The 20,603-nt window shown below is 44.9% G+C and overlaps 1 protein-coding gene across 1 annotated transcript in view; it reads right to left on the bottom strand.

The window, feature by feature from the left end:
• NFXL1 (nuclear transcription factor, X-box binding like 1) overlaps positions 1-20,603 on the bottom strand; it is a 680,877-nt gene that overhangs the window by 149,773 nt on the left and 510,501 nt on the right. The window contains exon 18 of the mRNA XM_086962681.1: positions 4,384-4,550. Coding sequence (XP_086818807.1) covers positions 4,384-4,550 — 167 coding nt within the window. The remainder of the gene's footprint in view (positions 1-4,383; positions 4,551-20,603) is intronic.

The raw sequence follows: 20,603 nt of genomic DNA, 5'->3' as shown, positions 1-20,603 counted from the left end.
ACCCCAGATGGGAGGCCTCAGAACCCCAGATGGGAGGCCTCTCGGCTCTTTGGGGCCCATAGAAGTGCCAGCATCATACCATAAATGCACAACATAGGATTGTGGAATTACTCGATTAGCTGCTGTGTTGCCAACAGACCCGGAACTTCCAGTTGCCACTAGAACAGGGGCAGAATTGACTCAAAAGCAGATCAACTTCAGGGGGCGTGACCTGGAGGCATGATGATGCCCTCACAGCTTCTTGGGGGACCGACAGTGGTGGGATGGGGCCGAGTCTCGCTTTGACTTTTTGCGCTTTTTTTAGACCTTGCTAGAGGCCTGGAGAGCAAAGAAGATCGGTCACAGGAGCAGCAATGGAAGCGGGCTTAGGACCTTTCTTTAGACCTCGATCAATTCCGGTGCTGGGTCTTGTGGTACTTTGCCACAAGGAGCTCAGCTTCCCAATCTCAAACCGCCCTGGGTGCATCTAGGAGCAATCACTGCAGGCCTTAGAAATGGGATCCAACCCTAATCACCACATGCAAATCACATGTGGGTCAGTCACAGACATCTGCCTCAGAGTTTAAAATTTGCAGACTTGGGAGGTGACATAATTCTCTTGCATATTGAAGAGAACTTCTACAATTAAAAGTGACAATTAAAATGGTCAGTGTCAATTTTAAAACTATTGTTGCTTCTGCAACCTACCTGCCTTAGGAGGCATTACTGCGCTGGGATACCTGTCTCGATTTCATCCTTCCGCGCCCTGGTTCGACGCGGTGAATAGCACCGTTGCGCGGAGGGCGAGGAGGGATGGAGACAGGCACTTCCGGTTGGCTGGGGGGAACGGGATGGTTAGCGGTATAGTCGACAGCACAGGACTCAGCTTGGAGGGATTTAAGGACAATGCTTCAGCGTTCGCGCAGCGGACGCGCACAGCGGGCGCGCCGGCGAGGAAAGGGGCCACTAGCCCTGGTCAAGATAAGAGGTATGGACAATATGATAGAGCGGAATTGCTGGCCTTGTGCCCCCCCATGGTTAGGAGATTTAAACATAGTATGGTGGCTACCCAAAACAGTGGCTGTTTACTCTGCTCATTTAGCTTGGCTTTAATCCGTGCCAGGAAGGCTGGAGAAGTCAACTGTAGATCTCTCAGTAAACATAAAATTGAAATATTAGATCTACTTTTAGACAAAGAACTGGATCTGCTGTTCTTAACGGAAACGTGGTTGGGTATCAATTCCGACCCGGATATTGTCGAGGCACTCCCTCCAGGGTATACTATAGCGACATTGGAGAGAGCAGTCGGTAGAGGAGGGGGGATCGCAGTGATTCATAGGTCTTCCATTGAATGTGTGATTGAAAACCTCATTATTATCTGATTGTGATTGTGAGGCGGGGGCTTTTTTATTAAAGCTACGTCCAAACCTTACAGTGAAAGGGCTGTTGATTTACAGACCCCCTGGTCCCTCTACTCACTTTCTGATGAATCTATCGGAGAGCCTGGCCCATTTAGCACTAAGGCATGACAAGCTGTTGGTTCTGGGTGATCTGAACTTGCATTTTGAAGACCCCCTGAATAAGGAAGCTCTACATCTGCGCCATGATCTCCAGGCATTTCAGCTACAGCTAAAATACTTTGCCCCCACCCATCGATACGGACACCTGCTTGACCCGGTGTTCGCCAATTGGGAGGATGTTGTAGTTTCTAAGCTGCTCCCAGTCCCGTGGTCAGATCATTTTCTGGTTCCGGTGGTGATTAGACTACCGGAATGTGACAACCAAAGGGCAGGGATCGGTACCCACTCATTTCGGAAGTGGAAAACTTTAGATCAGGAGAGGTTCAACAAAGAGCTGTTAGAGAGTGGCCATCCAGGTGGGTTGGATAGGGACACTGCTTGTTTGAATTTGGAGAGGCGCATTACTAAGGCGTTCGATAAGGTGGCGCCGCTTCTCCTGAAAAAAAGAGGGGGGCAGGAAACGTAAAAATGCTCCTTGGTTCACCCAGATGTTGCAGTCCATAAAAACGGAATGTAAACGCTTCGAGAGGAAATGGAGTAAGGGCTTCCATAGTCAGGACAAATTGGTGTATAGGACTCACCAACGGAAATACCAAAAGTTGTTGAGACAATCTAAAGCCACTTACTATAAAACTAAAATTGACTTGGCCGAGAGCGCTACCAAGGAATTATTTAAAATATATAAAGAAATTTCCCAGCAGAGGTGACGTAGAGGAGTGTGATCGTATTGCTACCTATTTCTCTGAGAAGGTGGCGGCGATCTACTCGTCCTTCTCAGGAACGGTAAAAGGCGGGCTGACTTTGAAATTCAGATAACTGAGTCTGTAGTAGACCCTATACTCAGTTATTTCACTGTCCCCTCCCCGGAGATTCTCAAGAGGATATGCCTCGGTGTTAAATTATGGCTCACCCAGGGATCCTGCTCCGGTCACGGTAATGGCGGATAGCCTGGATGTGCTTGAACCTTTTATCAGACATGTGATAGAGATTTCATTTAGCTTGCATACGCTGCCAGAAAATTGGAAACGCGCAATAGTCCTTCCAGTTAGAAAGAAGCCTAACGTAAGCCCAGGCAAACTTGACAACCTTAGGCCAATTTCACTTCTGCCTTTTTTGGCAAAAGTGGCGGAGAAATTGGTGAACTGCCAACTGATGACGTATATGGAAAATTCTAGCCTCCTCCACCCGGCACAGTCTGGGTTTCGTGCAGGCTATTCAACTGAAACTGCCCTACCCTGGCACAGTCTGGGTTTCGTGCAGGCTATTCAACTGAAACTGCCCTACTAAGGGCCACAGAAACCATCAGGCAGGGGGCAGATGCGGGACACACTATGGCTCTAATAATGTTAGATCTGAGCGCAGCCTTTGACACTGTAGCACACTACACCTTGCCGCAGTGTCTAAATAAAGGTGGTGTCTAGGGGACTGCTCTAAAATGGCTAAAGTCTTTTCTGACAGGTCGTAGCTTCCAGGTCAGACCGGGTGCACACCACTCTAGAGATATTGAACTGCAGCAGGGGGTGCCTCAGGGCTCTGCCCTGAGCCCCACGCTGTTTAATCTATATATGGCCCCGCTCGCAGAAATAGTGCAGAGCTTTGGAGTTGGGGTCGTCTCTTATGCGGACGACACCCAGCTGTTGATCTCCCTATCACAAGCCCCGGAACTCGCTGCATCTAATTTCAGGGCTTATATGCAGGAGCTTGATTCATGGATGAACAGGAACTGCCTTAAACTGAATGGCAGCAAAACCGAGGTTTTGGTGGTGGCGGGCAGTAGCAAGAGCTGGTCTGCGGAGTGGTGGTCTTCGAGCCTGGGCCCAACGCCCATTCCGTGTAGCGAGGCGAAAAATCTGGGGGTGTGGGTTGACCCTGCCCTTTCCTATGAAGGACATATAAGAAGGGTAACTGGCAAGTGTTTTGGGGTGTTAAAGTCCCTGCGCAAAACTTTAAATCTGCTTCCGTTACAGGCACATAAGACCATGGTTCATGCACTTATAACCTCACGCCTCGACTAGGCTAATATTCTCTATCTTGGTGCCACGGAAAAGAGTCTCGGCCGACTGTAGGTACTGCAGAATGCCGCTGCACGGCTTGTTCTTAATCAGCCTAGGAGGGCGGCTTCAAAAAAAGACCTCAACACATTGCATTGGTTACCCGTGAGGCAAAGGGTGATGTTCAAGACTCTTTGCACTTGCCATCGCATCCTCAATAACGCTAGCCCATCCTATCTGAGTGACTTGGTCATCAGTTATGTGTCACAAAGGTCTTTGAGATCTATCGGCACCGGACTTGTGGTAATCCCCAAGGTCAAGAAGGCTAGGATGGGGGGCCGTTCTTTTAGGTTCCGGGGCGCTCAGTACTGGAACAAGCTTCCTCTAAAACTTAGGCTGGAAAGCTCTGAGACCAACTTTAGAAGGATGCTGAAAACTCACCTGTTTTCTTGCAGCATGTAATGGCGTAGAGAGGAGTTCGGCCTCCTCTGTATCTCACCCTGCCCGGGGACACGCCGAGATGGCGTAACCATTGCGTTTTATAAATGCCTTATATATATATATAATGAGATAGGGGTTAGCTCCGGATCTGCGGACTGACTCAGATACGTTGGCGCAGAAAGAAAGGAACTGATGTCAGCACACATGGGTGACGCCTGTATAAGAAAGATGTTGATGCAGAGCCCCTGGCACCACCTGCTGGCACTCCAGGGTACTGCTAGAAAACTTTCCGGATCCAATCTGATGCCTGGGGAATTATTCAAAAGGTGAAGAATCTACAGTTAAATGTCTCCATCAGACAAAACTGTTAAAGACACTTAAAAATGCTGTTGAATATATTTACTAAACACGGATGCCAAAACAGGGAACTTAATGAGTTATTGCTTACGCACATGCACTCCACATAAAGAGTTGAGATCTTGCAGTGACATTTCACTCTCATCATCTGAACACATGGCGGGCATTCCCCAGAATGACATCGCAAACTGCATGGGTGAGGGCAGCCGGGTGGACGAGGTCGAGTGCATCCTTCTTCACATACAGCACACTCCTTGCTGCACTGGAAAACAAAAATATTTTGAAAAGTACATTATACATCAGTCCATCTATTCATTCATCTTCTTCATAAAAATATTTTTCAAAGTATTGCAATTCTAGAAACATTGTTCTAAGGAGAGATTCTTACAGAAATAGCTGGAAATCTTACACTGGGAAATGTCTTCAGTATAATGGCACTTGTTCAATGTCCTGCATATTTCTGTTTTTATAATCCTTAGATTGCCTCCCACTGGTAGGATAGCTGTTGCATTCTGACTCGCTCTTATAACACACACAGACACACTCCACTCTTCGGTATACAAGTGGCATGCATCGTGTTTGGTTACAACCTCAATCCTACATCAATGGCTCAATGTAAACAGTAATAGTGAGACATGGCTATGTACTTTAACATAGCTGAATCTCCTGAAATCAACAGTAAGGGTTTGATTATAAAGATGTTTGCCAGTATAAAGGGTGTAGATGTAATCTATGTAACTTACTAGACCACGCCACAAAATTGTTGGAATAAACTGCAGTAAAACAGTTCCTGTCAATGTTTTAGGTTTAAATCATTTTTATTGAAGCAGCACAAAAAAACATAACATACATTGCATATGAGGAGCGGATCTGCAATGTCCAGAAGCGTGCGTGAGGCTCGGAAGCCCTCCTGATGACATTCCAAAATTGATCCAGCCAGCAGAGTTGCACCGATATAGGCAGTGCTGCGATAAAAGAATAAACTCCCTCCGTAAACCCCCCCTGAACCCCAAACTCCCCAATCCCCCCTGCCCCCCCCTCTCCGTCCAGTGCTCAGACCTACCCTACCTCATTTCTCCCTGCCACCACCCTGGGAGGACGTCCCATTCGGAGCCCGTTTAGGAATCCCCCCCTTCAGGTGCAGTGAGCCGTAATAGGCGAAGATATCTCGGGCAGGTCATTTCCCTAAATTCAGTGGCCAGCAGGGAGTGGAATGGCTGCTAAAGTTCATCAAACTGATCTATATCTCCAGCTAAGGTAAGTGACAATTTCTCCATCCCCAGCACGTGCCACAGCCTATGTAACCACCCTGTAAGGGAAGGGACCGTAGTAGTGCGCCAGTGTGTAAGGATATTCTGCACCGCAGAGCCCAGGGCGATAGCAATCTGACGTCCCCTGCGGGAGCGCAGGGGGTATGTACTGTCAATGTTTTAAGCAACTACTTAACAGCAATAAATGTTGATGAAGAAATCTAGGTTATTACCAGGAGGTCTTTTGTATTATTATTATTCAACTTCATGGTGTTACAGTGCTTTTAATAAGCAGGCACTGTCTGGTACTGTGTACCTACACTTATTTAATTTCCAAGGGAGAGTACCAGCACTTTTCAACACTGCGGCAAATCATTTAGGGGAAGAGTATCGGCACTTCCCAGAAGTAAATATGTACTGTGGGCAGTGCGTGCCAACGTTTTGATATGGCCATGTAAAGCAATGACCTTGCGAATCATGGTACTTATCGGTCATGCTGGTAATAACGAGGAGTAAAAGAAGTGCAACTTAACTGAATTACAGGAAATTGTTTCTTCTCTGCACTGCATGTTAAGAGCAGCCACTGCAAACCGAGAGCTTCCTTGGGGTACCCTGGTTTGGTGTTTCATTCTAGCCTGTAAATGAAGGATTTGATCTGGTAAAGTGGATAGATAGGTCATAAACATACATATAAGCTGTGTGGTGCCTGATCAAGGCAGTTCTCCTACTGTCACTTACTTATAATTTCCTTTCCTCAAAGGTACATACCTTGGAGGAAGACCTATATATAAAACACCGTAAGAGGCGATTTGTTTCTAAGGCGATTCCTTCTCAGATAATACGCCACCCGCATTCAACTGGATAACAAGCGCATGCCCTTTGGGCATGCAGTGCTTGCGTGGGGCACTTTACTTGGAAGAATGAATTCACTGCGTTTTGCCCTTTGCAGTTTCTTTGGCTCACAAGTCTTAATTTTAGCTCATATCAGTGATGTGAGGGACTGCCGGACATGGGTCAATTGGAGTTTGCTTGGTCAGTAGCCTCCGCAGGCCCTGTACAGTGATGCGGCTGCCCTCACCCTCATGCAGCAATAAGTAGATATAAGGTGCCTCACATCCAGGCCTGTTCTGCTGTCTGCTTCCCTCTTCACTGGAATAGTTCATCATCATCATCACCATCTTCATAGCGCAAAGCGTGCAGCTACCTAACCAACATCCTGGTGGTTTAAAGTCGGTGGGCGTTAGTCTAACAACAAAAAGGTTTTCATGCATTTCCTATAATTCGGGTCACCGAAGGCAGAAATAATGGCAAAGTATTTCCTTCAGGTAGAAGCTCCTCTACAATCCCTGCACCGTCACAGGACCGGCCCCAAATCGGATTGGCTGGGACAGCGCCCTAGGCGTAAAGAAAATATGGTATTTGTTGTGGTGGCGGGGAGTTGTTGTGGTGTGAGGAAGATGGGAGAAGGGCAGGGGGTTGATGGGGTGCTAACAATGACACTGACGTACATTAAAGGCTGATTACAAAGTCTCTAAAGGGATCCGATTGAGACCAAGTGGAATGGATGAGCTGCTGTTTGCAGGACATTACGCCAGGCAGCTCCCTGCAGCGCCCCTCGGAATATTGGCACCCCGGGCCTGGGCCCAGCTCGCTCCTGCCTAAGGCTGGCTCTGCGTGGATACAACATCACCAAGATACTGTTTCCACTTGCTCACTGGGACAAAAATCTGACGTGCATACGTCGCATGCTGGGTTCTGCCTTTGAGCCCAGGAGACTCCGCTGAAACTCAGAGCTTCACATCTAATCAAGGTATCAAGCACCCGCTACTAGCTCTTGGGATTCAAGCCACTAACACGGATAGCTTAAGAGGCCTGCTTCAGCGCTCTATGAAATGCACCCAAGCACCCCACCACCTCCGGGCGCAATCACAAAGCTCCAGAGGGAGATGGAAATGATCTACAAATAATAAGATGTCTCGAACGACTGACAGAGATTTCCACTTTCGCCAGTTATGCGCAACAACGCGTACGGCGCCATTTAAAACACCACAACTTTTCCGTGTACGGAAAATATTCCCCTGTGGAAACGCCCCTCTCCTACAGCCCCACTGAAAAATGCGTTGCTCAGATGTCCTTCGCACCCAATTAACACACCCAACTGCTGCTAGGTGTCTGGGTAAAACCACTGCAAAGGTTAGTGAATACACACACATGTATAACTTTGCAGGTGTTAGCTGGTTTTCGTTGTCTTCCATTCAATGACCAGCTCTCGGACCTCACTGGTGACTCTGATCTTCCCTTCTCGACCCCTGAATTAACCACTGCGGAAAGCCTGCTACACCGGTGCAGCAGGCTTTCCGCAGTGGTTAATTCAGGGGTCGAGAAGGGAAGATCAGAGTCACCAGTGAGGTCCGAGAGCTGATGTTTGAATGGAAGACAACGAAAACCAGCTAACACCTGCAAAGTTATACATGTGTGTGTATTCACTAACCTTTGCAGTGGTTTTACCCAGACACCTAGCAGCAGTTGGGTGTGTTAATTGGGTGCGAAGGACATCTGAGCAACGTATTATTAGCTACTGATTTCTTGCATCAGATCTCAAAAGCTTTCCTCACCGGTGCTTTTTTCTTCGTATCCAAGTTTACGTGACATGCCCAGAATGCGTTGAGAGCGCGTCAATGTTGTGTTTAACAAAGGCCCGAATCGTAACCGAGGTTTTACGTCATGCAGAAAACAACCATGAGACTAATACACTGGCTCCAAGACAAACATGGTATTGAGTATTTTGAACAGACAAGGGGGAAGGCCAGCCTCAATCAATAACGCTGATCTGAAGATTACTGTGCGATTTCAAAGAATCCTGATTTAAGTGCAGAGATTCAACCATTAAGACCTTATGGACTTCAAGAAAAATATTAGGATTTTTGCAATCTGCAATCATCTAGAGTATAACGGGGTTTAGTGCTTGATTTCTGGAAAACTATTCTAGGTATGGACTTCCCTAATTCAGCGTGGTCCAGAAATTTTCTAAACCATCTGTCGGGTAACTCACAATCGGGATCGGACCATAGATTAGATCTGGTTCTGGTGAAAAATGAAGAGTAAGCAGACTTAAAAAATATATATATTTTTATTGATGCATTTTCTATTTTAAAAGCATATCAAATTTATTCTTGGCACAAAAAAGAGCATAACAAAATACATGTCCATCGTCTGATCACAAGCACCTTGCATATTTAGCAACGTCTCAAGAAAGAGCGAGGGGCCCTTTAAAACCAAAGGAGTAGGGCATCAAGTAGACCAAAGTCATAAACAAATCCCCTTTGGGTAACACACTCCATAAAGGCTCAAAAGAGAATTTTCTATCACCAAAACACAAACAACGTGTAGGTTACAAATTAAAAAAAAAAACTAAAATAATTTAAAAAATGGGTCAATCGATCATAGCAAATTTATTATTCATAGATTTAAAAAACAAAAATATTGTATAGAGGAATTAATTCAGCAGTTTCTAAAAACAGATATCAATATGATTGTCCACATTTTTTACAAGCCACAACAACTCATAAAAACAATTCTTAAAAACATTTATTAAACAAAGACCTAAAAACATATACTCTGGGAAAAAAGTAACAACGCCATTTCTAATCATGAAAGCACCACACCAGTCTGGTACAGATCATTTATTACACATAGAAACAACAAATTATCTTATCCTTTGTTTTAGTGTAACAGTTGTCCTCAAGGATCTAGGGTGGGCTAAATCATCAATGCGTTTCGGTGGGTACTATAATTCGACCACCACATTCATCAGGACAAAACAATATCTCCCCAAGTGCAAATCCTGGTCTGTACTTCTACGACCGTCCTAGCCAATGAACGCCTCAAAATTGGAGTATAATAATAAGGTACCAATATCTTAAGGCCCCCACTGGAAAATGAAGGGCAATATAGCTCTCAGCTCCTTCCTCCAGTACTGATCTTTGCCCACCATTTAAGTGGCGATAATGGATTGTTCCCAAAGTTTGTGGTAAATTCTAAGGGTCCAATTTCTTCAGGCCTCAACTGAATAGTACAGGGCAATGTTGATCACTATTCCTTCCTCCAGCAAAGGTATTCACTAATAGTTCAGACAAGAGTCCTTCGTTTTTATCTTAATTAAGTTGTCGTAGCATGGAGTATTTGCCTCCGTGACTAAGTATTTAGCAATGTCAACATACTTCTTTCTTGGTTCATTGAAGTTGTATCACACTGGACATACGCCTTCCCCATCCCCCCAGGTGTGTGCGTGTTCGCATCTTTCTCTCCCCAGGTTGTGTTTGGAGGCTGCAAAGGTCCCTGTGTGCTGTTAAGTTCCAGCCCAGAGTACCTGAGCCAGGGACGTCAAATTCTAAAGAATTTTTGGGGACATCCTCTCATTTTGTCTGTCACTTGCTCTGCCCCATGTACATGTGCATCTCCGATTTCCACTCTCGCAGAGTTGGGGCGTGTGGCGCATACCAGTGTTTGGCTATGTCCCTCTTGGCCACCACCATCCCCAAGTGCCAAATGAGGAGGTTGCGTTTGAGTAAGTCTATTTCTGAAGGTATGCCCAACAGTACGTACTTAGCATCCCTTGGTAACTGTGTCCCTACTATCTTGCTTATCTACCTCGTTATTTTGGCCGAGTATCATTGTATGTGTGTGCACTCCCATAAGGTGTGGATGAATGTGCCACTCTCCATCGTACAGTGGAGGCAGCCAGGGGAATCCACCCGCAGACTTGCAGTCTTGATCATAATTTACCTATGGATCTGTATCAAACATCTCTCCTTTGGCATGCTGTAACTCACCCAAACATCCTTTAGGTGTGGATGAGGCTAAGCCCCTCATTAGGAGTCACCCTGAATTGTAGTACTGCACCCAGTAATCAAGGGTACGGGACCATCATGACCAGTTTTACTGGTGTGTTTCTTCTAACACCAGTAAAAACACCTGTGACATCGGAACAAGGTTGGAGGGTGAGGGGTTTGTGGGCGATAGGTAGCCTGGCCCCACCCGATCCGCTCAATCGCAAATTGGGGACTATACAAAGAAGTCCACTGCCAGAAGAGTGATGGCGTCCTGCTAGCCTACCCACACAACACAACTCGCAGTAACCCCCCTACTTCCAATTACCACATGCTCAGAGCACAGCCTCTGTAGAAAGAAGTGTTTCCCATCTCTTCCATCATCTTTTCCTTAGACGCCCTTATGTGCTTTCCCGCTCTTAAACTTCAATCCACCAAACTGATTTACACTCAGTCTTTGCTAAAGAACCCTGGCAAAAATAATTTTTACAACTTTGTGAGAGATAATTTTGTGTCTTTGTTTTGCAAAGAATACTTGCATTGGCATCACTATTTTTATTAAAAAGGCAGAGTGCCGAGGAGTTATAATAAAACTGAAACTAAGTCAAGGACACATTTAGAACTATTTAAGAAAAAAGGAGCTTGGAAGGGAAAGTTCATGGAAACGGGGAGGTTCTTACAATAAAATTATTCTCTAAATAGGACCGCTAAGATACACTAAGCGCAATGAATGGCCCGGAAGCAGACATGGGGGCTTTGTGTTAAATCAGTGAGTCAGGCTAACAAGGACACGTAACAGCCAGTGGGTCCAGCTAACAAAGGACACGCAACAGCCAGTGGTGGATTAGGTAGACTCTCTAGGGGGAAATCAGTACTGGAGGATCCAGGTGAATCCACTGAGAGCAGAGAACAGGAATGTGGTACAAGGAGGCGCAAGGCAGAGGTTGAGGTGTGGAGTATGATGTCTAGACCTGAGATACTATGCATGGTAATAACAGACACGCCACAGTTGGTTAACAAATTTGAACAGCTGGAGGAAGGCTCAGGTAAGCCAGAGGAAAGGAAGACCCAAGTGATGGAAAGCCTTTGTTGCCCCTCGCTGACCAGCTCTCTGAGGCCATCCATAAGTAACTGAGGACAATGGCAGGGCTGCCAGGTGAAGACAAAAAACTGCTGTCAGCACTTGATAAATGCACAAAAGAGAGCACAACGGCTAGGGCATGTCTGATAAGGAAACAGACTGGAGTGCAGTAAGGACCATTTTAGGTGCCACAGGACAGCCACTTCAAGTCCAGAGGTGCTATGATCATGCCTCAAAAGAGGCATCTGCACATGTCGCGTGAGGGTGCCTAGTGAAGGTGGAACACATCCTGACAAACTGGAGGACCCCAACGAAGGAGGCAGGTAATGCTTTAGGTCCCTCTCCTGGGCTACCAGACTGGCTGTGTGACTGTTTCCAAAAGGTCACATGAAGAAGTATACTGAGGTTTTTATAACAGAGGAAGCTTTATTTAACAGGTGATCCACAGAGATGTAGCACTGTCCTTTCCAGGTAGCCAGATAAGTGCTCTTCCACTTGTGTTTCTGGTCTAGTCACGCCCTCACCTCTCCTCCCATTCCGCAATTTTCTCCCTTTCCATTTTACTCTAAGATCATCTGTTGCTCGTCACCAACACCAAGGGTCCCTCTTAAAGAACTTACTCACTCTCTTTTACCTATTGTATGATCACCGCCTTACTAGGTTACCCTCCTTCACACCAACTCTCTCTTTTTGTCCGGCATATCATGTCTGGTCTATTCTGCATTCGACCCTCCACCTTATCATTCAAGTCTGAGGAACTCCTGTTACTCCAGCAAGAATTACACACTCCTCCCTTACAGAGCAGAGTGGCGTCCCTCGAGGACTTACCCACAACGATGACCCAGACACCGGTGGATATTGAGGAATCCAGGCTGGGGTGTACATGTTGTGTTTTGTTCAGTGCTTGATTCGTAAAAAAATATGTGCCAGGGTCCTCGTCAGGATGTCAGGGCAGCTTGTACAAACCATTGCCCCAGCCAGAGCTGCCAATTGCAGTACTAACACACTTACTCACAATCACACTCTTACAAGTGCCAGTCGCACCCTGTTAAAAACTTTGTTCCTCATACAAGGGACACAAACCTGCAAAGAGGCAACACGTTTGGTTTTGAACATAGTGGAGCCATGTGACTTGGAAAAATTCGGCAAATACATCTGTTACAAGTATTACTTAAAGACACTGACCTGTCTGTTTACTGCCCTAATTAAGGTCACCAACAACAATAGAATTTTCATGTTTTTAGGATTGGATTTTAATATTTATTCGGATGGACCTTCTAAATGATTTCTAAATGCTTTCTACTAGCCATTCTCTCGGGACATGATCAGAGAACCATTCTTTTGATGGTTTCCAGACCATATGCACTTGAAGCTCTGTTTTGCACACCTAAACTATCCTGCATAGGATTGAACAGACACCATCCTCGGGGATTACCTATGTATCCCATACTGTCACGGGATTATTTAAATGTGATCTCGTCTATGCTTGTATCCAAGACAATAAGCAGTATATGTATAGTTTGCACAGCCTTGCCATTTTTGCACACCAATTATCTGGTTTTTGGTTGGCTTCGCCCTCGAACTTGAAATTTTTTAATGGAATTTATTTAATGTAGATCAGTTTGTGGCGATATTTACGAGCTTGTTTATTATGCCCGTTAATGCAACTTTAACAGTCTTCATTCTCACCAGACAAAACTTTGATTTACATTTATGCTTCTGTATATACATTGTAATGATTTTATTTAATTATGCAATGAAGGAATTTGACTGACTGACACTCTTACACGTGTGTTAATTCAGACTACTCCATGCCCCCAAAGCTATAAGGATGGCTTGGGCGGCAGGTATTAGTCTGTTTTAATTTATATTGCATTAATAAACAACTGTTGATGTGCTCAGCTTTAAATTTGACAGCCACCGCTACCATATAGCAGGCTGTCATAAGTGCTGGTGTTAACAATTAAGTGCCGGTGCACAGCACCTGAAACCGCTGGCTTACATTAAACACTGGTTTTGCTCTATTGTGAATGATTCCTTTCAAGCTGGTAAAATCCGGGAAATTGCAGTAATGAGTGAATGAAAATAAAAGAAAACAAAACACAAATTAAAAAACCACACAAAACAAAGGTCTTGTGGGGGAAGTACCCCTCCCCCTCAAGGTTACGAATTCAAGAAACTGGAAATTACAACTTGAGATAGGGAAAGAGAAACATTTGAAAGCTTTTAAAAGTGTAATGAGTTTTGGTCCAGGTTTAAACATGGTCCATGGTTAAACATACAAAATATTCTCAAAAAAATGGCTAAATTGTGTTTAAAAGACAGAGGTGGATGTTGAAGGTGCCTGCACAGATGTATTTAATTTGTTGACTATATTGCAGAGCGGTACATTATTTTTAGACAGATATCTTTTGCAGAAGTAGTATGATCTTGGGAAAGAACTTGGGAGAATATAAGAAGATTATATTTACGAACCTATTACTAGTTTCCTATGCATGACCAGGTAGAGAAATATCTAGTTTCTTCAGAAAACTGATGATTAGTAAACTATTGCCATTGAATAACTGGACTATTTAAGTGAATCTCGCTGTGGTACTTCAGATGCAATTGATATTCAATTTGGCTGGTCTGGAAAAGCATTATTGCAGAAATAAGGGCCAGACACAGACCTTTGATGACATCTGGGGTTAATTCTTGTCTCCTCTGGGGCTCTTTAAATGTTTTATAGGTAAAAACAGTCGTGTCTATGTTGATACCAAATTAAAAATGCCTTTCATAATATGTTTCTATCTATATATATATATATATCTCTATCTATATCTATGTATATATGCACACACACATATTTGGTAGATTTGTGTTCTCAAAAGGGTTAACATTGATTCATAGTACTGATAGTAAAGCATGTGCTTTTGATTGTCTTTGAAGCTAATGAAAATGTTTAAAATAAAATCCAGTCCGCAGAAGTACATAATATATTTTGTTAAACCAGAAAGGGAAAAATGACTGACATAAGAGCTTATGTAAACGAGAGCTGTTATCAAAGTGAAGGAACTCTGTGAGGTGTAAGAGAGCATGTATCACCGTAGGCCTCATATAGGTAGGTACATTATATTGATAATTTGCCATTACCCCGCGATCCTCATTTCAGCATGACCATATTTTCATATTCAGGTTCTCTTCGCCTGCTGACGGGCAATGTTTGGATATTTCCCCATCTCCCCCATCAGAAAGCATATAAAGAAACTTTAAACTATGTTTGTTTGGAAAAAACACCCCTTTAAAAAGAATTTGAGAGCCTGGCAATAGTACAGTCTCTTGCCTAAGCGAAATCTGCAGAGTTGCTTTCTTCTCCCTTATATTTCTATTCTCTCAGTAGGAACATGAATCCTTTGGTCCTTGAATTTGGTTGATCGGACTCTTAGGCAAATAGCGCTACAAGACATGCTTCTAACCACAGCAGCATCATGAGGGGCTGTGGTAGGTTTCTTATAGCATAGTGCTCTGCCTGCATCCTCCCCGTTTCACTCCACTCGCATATCAACATCATTTAGTATAAAGGGGATGCAAAGTTTTGTCCACTCGGTTTGTACCGTACAGAATTCACAGGTGTGACGTCCTAGCAGCAATCTGTGATGTGTGCTGGGGTTAGTGACTTGCAGCTACTCAATAAGGACCTTAGCCGGACCTTCCATGGTTTTCTGAAAATGGAGTGGGTTTAGGACTTCTGCAAACTGATTCTTTAGATAGTTTTCAAAAACCTCACCAAGATGTTTTTATTGGCTGGTAATAGGACCTCAAGTTGTGGTGGCAAACAAGAATTTGTTAATTAAAGCAACTTCAGTTTCCTGCAAGTTGTCGAAACGATAATGCACCTGGCAGTGGAATGCCGGGGGGAAGCTGTCCTATAGCCTTCCTTCCGGCCTTCTCAAGGAAACAGAAGTAATGTTGTTGCTGAACAATACGAGGTGAGCAGCTTAACAGCCTTACGATAATAACAGTATAATATGCGCAGTAAGAAAGCAGAATACCGCAATTCTTGCAATACTACAAGAATAGGATATACTTTTTAATTAAAGACTGTGCTCTCATAAGCATTTATCCGCTCATCAAGAATATCCGCATTCATCAATGTGCAAACAAAAAGTAATCGCTTTGACAGTTTCAACTGTCATACATAAGGATCCTGAAATCATTCTTCTGTAATCTACCAAACTGAATGCAATTACTCATTAAAAGTTAATCCACAAAAACAATCCTTCTGCTATTCTGCTATTCTGACTGACAGTACTCTCCATGGTGGACCGCCCTCAGTCCTTTAGCCATCTACTCATCCCTGGTTCTTAGTTGCTTGGCTACATCATAGATAAACACTTCATCCTGAGCGACTACATCGTCAAACGAAGGAAATCAGTATACAATCGACTCCATCTGGCCAGAAAACTAACACCTACCATCCCCCGTACAAACTTCAAATCTGGAGAACAAACCCTCAAGCTCAGCCATGTAGATGGGAGAAATGCCATCTTAGTTGGCTTCCCCAAACCTACCCTCCTATTTGAGTTCTACCACCCCCCGAGGGTGCTTGATTAGCAACATAAGCAAAGAACTCGGAACATATTGCCCCATCCAATAGTACCTTTGCTGGTTACCACTCGGAGCTAGAGTCGACTTCAAGACGGCATACATCACACATTAAGCAATCCACAATGTCCTGCTGCTAAACCTGCTCCACCAACAAGGTTGTTACCACTCAACATAATTTCCTTCATTAGACACTGAATACATGCATGAGCATATCTTTTACATCCTGGTAAAAGAGAATCTCAACATTGTCCAGAAGCTTGAACAGCTACTCAATATTCTTATAAACTTAAGTGAAAATTGACATTTTGATTTATCTCACCTGGGGCCATTGACTCCGCTGATCCAATGGGGGACAGTAACCAAGAGGGAGGACCCCAAGCCCCAACTACACCATAAATTGGGTCGAACAGAACCCACATAGGGACCTCATTTCCGTCTGATAGAAATAACGAGGCCACAACTCTAACTATGGTCTCGTACTCGAATATCCAACACCATGGTGGGACGCAAGTCACCAGCTTTACGGATAGGGTCCCTTTACGGATTCCCTGGAGAGACTCCCTGTTGTATATTTATCCTTCTTCTATTTCCTTTACTCCACCACAATTCTTACCTGTGTCACCCATTCCAGAATGTATATGGCTCTGTCTCCTTCTAGTGTTCTAGCTGGTGACAGTTTGTGCCTGGCCAGCTTGTGTTGAGGTGACTCCTTCTGTTTCCTGCAATAAACCTCAATTGCTGCTCCTGTGGTCTCCTGATTATTTACTACAATTTTGGCGACGTTACCTGCTGGCCAGTACCATTGAAGACCTCATCTTGATGCCTTTTTCAAGATTTTCAGCGGAAAGCAGGAGTTTTCCTCAACAAGAAACGAATCTACGGCGTGCAGATCTTGCCAAGGCTCTCCTCTTCAGTTTCCAGTGAAGGCGCCCATCTGTGGCAATCCTACCATTTATTTTGGTAATCCTACCATTTATTTTGGGACTGGAAAGCGGAGCGGAGCTCGAGCTCTACCAGCGCTGACGTCACCCAAACAACGGAGCTGGTGAGTCATTGCTGAGCGAGCGCAGCGCGTGTGTGAGCCACGCTCGAGACACCGTCTTCGGTTGCCGTGGAGACGCATCAGACTCGTCAGTCATTGCGCAGTGAGTACAGCGCGTGCGCGAGCAACGCTCGAGACACCGCTTCCTGTTGCCCTGGAGACGCACCAGCTGTCGTCAGAGAGGCTGAGCGCGAGTCAGCCGAGGCGAGCGCAACGTGTTTCCTTGGTGCTAATGAGAGACGCTCCCTGTGAGTTCCAAGCCTCGTTCCAGAACAGATTCAAGCCTCGTTTTCGCCGGCGGCCATCTTTCCTTCAGGCCTTTGTCCTCCAAGCCTCATTTCAGCCGAAATCCAAGCCTCGTTTTCAGCGGCGGCCATTTTTTTTGTCGTCTAGTGTTTACATTACAAGCTTCACTTCGTCTTCCAGCCGTTTTTGGTGATTTTGAATCGGAATTTACTCGTTTTGTCCTAAAACTTCTGCCTGGCTCTGTCGCAGTACTTCAATATTGTTTGGACACTTTATGAATGGTAAGAGCTGTTACTACAATCTCTTAGTTTTTTGTTGTGCAAAACTTGTGGTTATTTTGTTTTCACTCTACAATCAGTGAACATGGCACAACAATTTGTGGTAACTTTGCCTCCCCAGTTCTTACCTGAACCTGGTGTACCTGAAATACCTTGGGAAGACTGGTATATCATGTTTGACAATTACCTAGAAGCACTTGATGGACAGGAATTTTCACCCAAAAGGAAAAAAGCTATCCTTTTGAGCACTTTGGGCAAAGAAGGGCAGAGGGTCTTTAGATTCCTACCTATCACACTTGGAGCTGGTGGGCATGACATTGATGAGTTTAAGGAAGCGGTTGATCGCTTGGAGATCAGATTTGCAAAGGAAGAGAATCTGATTATGAACCGCTATAAGTTCTATACACAACGCCAAAAAGAGTCAGAAACCATAGATGATTTTGTGGCCAGACTCAGAGAGCTTTCTATAAAGTGTAAGTTCGGTTCTATGAATGACGAGCTCATAAGAGATCAATTAGTCGTCCAGTGCTCAAGTAAGAAAATCCAAGAGACGCTATGGGCAGCCAAAAATCCTACCTTGAAAGACGCAATTGATCTGGCCAAAGTAATTGAGGAGTCTAGTAAGTGCATGAAGGTCCTTGATTCGCACAAGTCTACTCCTCACCAAGAAGTTTCTGTGGTTACCGACAAAGGTAGCGTTGTGGGGTGTGAGCATTGTTCTGGAGACAGTGTTGCGGTAGTAAAAAACAGACCCAGACCCACTGTCAAGAAAACTTCAGTAAGCAAAGTCTGCAACAGGTGTGGCAGTAGCAGTCACTCTTCCGACGCCAGGTTTTGCTTTGCATCAAACAAAGAGTGTTTGAAGTGTGGGAAAGTCGGACATTTTTCCAAGATGTGCAAGGGCAAAGCTAGACAGAGAGTGAATATTGTTGATGACTACTACGCGGATGATTCTGGAGTTGAACCTGACAGGCTTTTGGTCATTGACGATGTTGATGTCATCTGTGATGATCCGAGACAAACCAGACCCAAAGCCATCTTCAAGATTGACTCCCACGAGGTGTTGTTGATGGTTGACACGGGTTCTCGACATACCATTATACCCAAGTCTACTTTCGATGCCTTTTGGGAAGGGGTGAATTTACAGCGTAGTGATATTTCACCTAAGGGTTTCAATGGCCAGAAAATTGAAATCCTGGGTTTCTTTGAATCTGAGATTGCTTTTGAGAAAAGGTCTATTTTTGGGAAAGTTTATGTTTCCATTGATGGCCCGCCTATTCTAGGGTGGGTACATCAATATGACCTCTACATCGTCATCAATCCTAGGGCAAAGAACCAAATTATGGTTGTTGACGATGACTCTATTGAATCCATTTTGTCTGAATTTGGGTCTGTGTTCAGGGAGGAGTTGGGTGAACTTCGGGGGTATGCCCATCTCATTAAGTTAAAGAAGGGTAGTCTGCCAGTGCAGCATCGGGTAAGGAGGATTCCTATCTCAATCCGGAGTGAGGTAAAACTTTTAATTGAAGAGATGCTTCAGTCTGGTGTAATTGAGCCTACAGAAGCTTCAGCATGGGTTTCGCCCGTCGTGATTTCTAAAAAATCAGACGGAAAATTGAGATTCTGTGTGGACCTCAGGTCCCTAAACAAGTGTGTCGTTGCGGACACCTTCCCTTTGCCCAACATCACGGAGATGGTTTCCACTCTTCAGGGGGCGAGATATTTCTCAAAACTCGACCTGAAGAGCGCCTACCATCAGGTTAAGCTCCATGAGTCCTCGAAGCATCTTACCGCCTTCATCACCCCAGAGGGTATCTTTCAATTTACTCGTCTTCCCTTTGGGCTGATTTCGGCGGCGAGTGTCTTTCAAAGATTGGTCAGCGAAATCTTTAAGGGGCTCAGAAATGTGGTATTCTTTCAAGATGACATCTTGGTCTTTGGAGAGTCTGTGACTGACCACAACCTTGTTCTCAGGAATGTCCTACACAGAATCTAGGACACTGGCCTTACACTACGTAGGGAGAAGTGTTCTTTTCTTGTGGAGAACATTGAGTACTTGGGACATGAGATTTCAGTCAATGGCGTCAGACCCAAGAAGAACCTTCTTGATGCAATACGCTTAGCCCCTTGCCCGTCTGACAAGGACCAGTTGCGGTCATTCATGGGTTTGATCGAATACTACTCCAAATTTGTGGAGAAATTCTCAGAGAAGACCTTGCCTCTGAGAACCTTATTGAAGAAGGGTTGCAAATTTTCATGGGGTCCTGAAATGGAAACTTGTTTCAATGAGATTAAGGAGGCTATCTGCAGTGCTAAGGTTCTGGCACCCTTTGATACTGCCAAGCCCTCCACTTTGTTGGTGGATGCCAGTGCCTGTGGCCTCGGTGCAGTTTTGCTTCAGTCCCACAAGGATGGTGACAGACCTGTTGCCTTTGCCTCACGTACCCTTTCAAAATGTGAACAGAACTATTCTGTTATCGAGAAAGAGGCTTTGGCTGCTGCGTGGGGTGCTCATCATTTTCGACCATATCTATGGGGCACCCGCTTCAACCTTAAGACTGACCATAAACCTCTCATCCGCATTCTTTCTCCTGGGGGTGGGGCATTTGGTTCTCCGAGGTTGGCAAGGTTAGCCTCTAAACTCCAGGAATACCACTTTGACATTTCTCACATCTCTGGGTGGAGGAACTTCCAGGCCGACTGTCTGTCTAGGTTGGCTGTTCCGTCTGGTTCTGATGTTGGCTTCAGTCTGGAGGGATGTGATGCGAATGTTGCTTGGATCGACGATGTGCTTCTTCTTTCTGAGAGCTCCTTTTCTCGCTCTGAGTGGGTTGATGCCATGTCTAGAGATAGTGTGTTACAGGAAGTCATCCAGCTCATCAAATTGGGTTCACGCAGAGAGAGCTGTCTCCATGTCTCTGTCCGTCCTTTTCTCAAAGTCATTGATGATTTGTCTGTTTGCAATGACAATGTCATATTGCGTGGTGACAAATTTGTGCCTC

The sequence above is a fragment of the Lissotriton vulgaris genome, chromosome 3_1, assembly GCF_964263255.1.
Source record: "Lissotriton vulgaris chromosome 3_1, aLisVul1.2, whole genome shotgun sequence".
In the NCBI taxonomy this organism is placed as follows: domain Eukaryota; kingdom Metazoa; phylum Chordata; class Amphibia; order Caudata; family Salamandridae; genus Lissotriton; species Lissotriton vulgaris.
The sequence above is the reverse complement of the archived record's forward strand: the minus strand, read 5'-3'. Positions and strand labels throughout refer to the sequence as shown.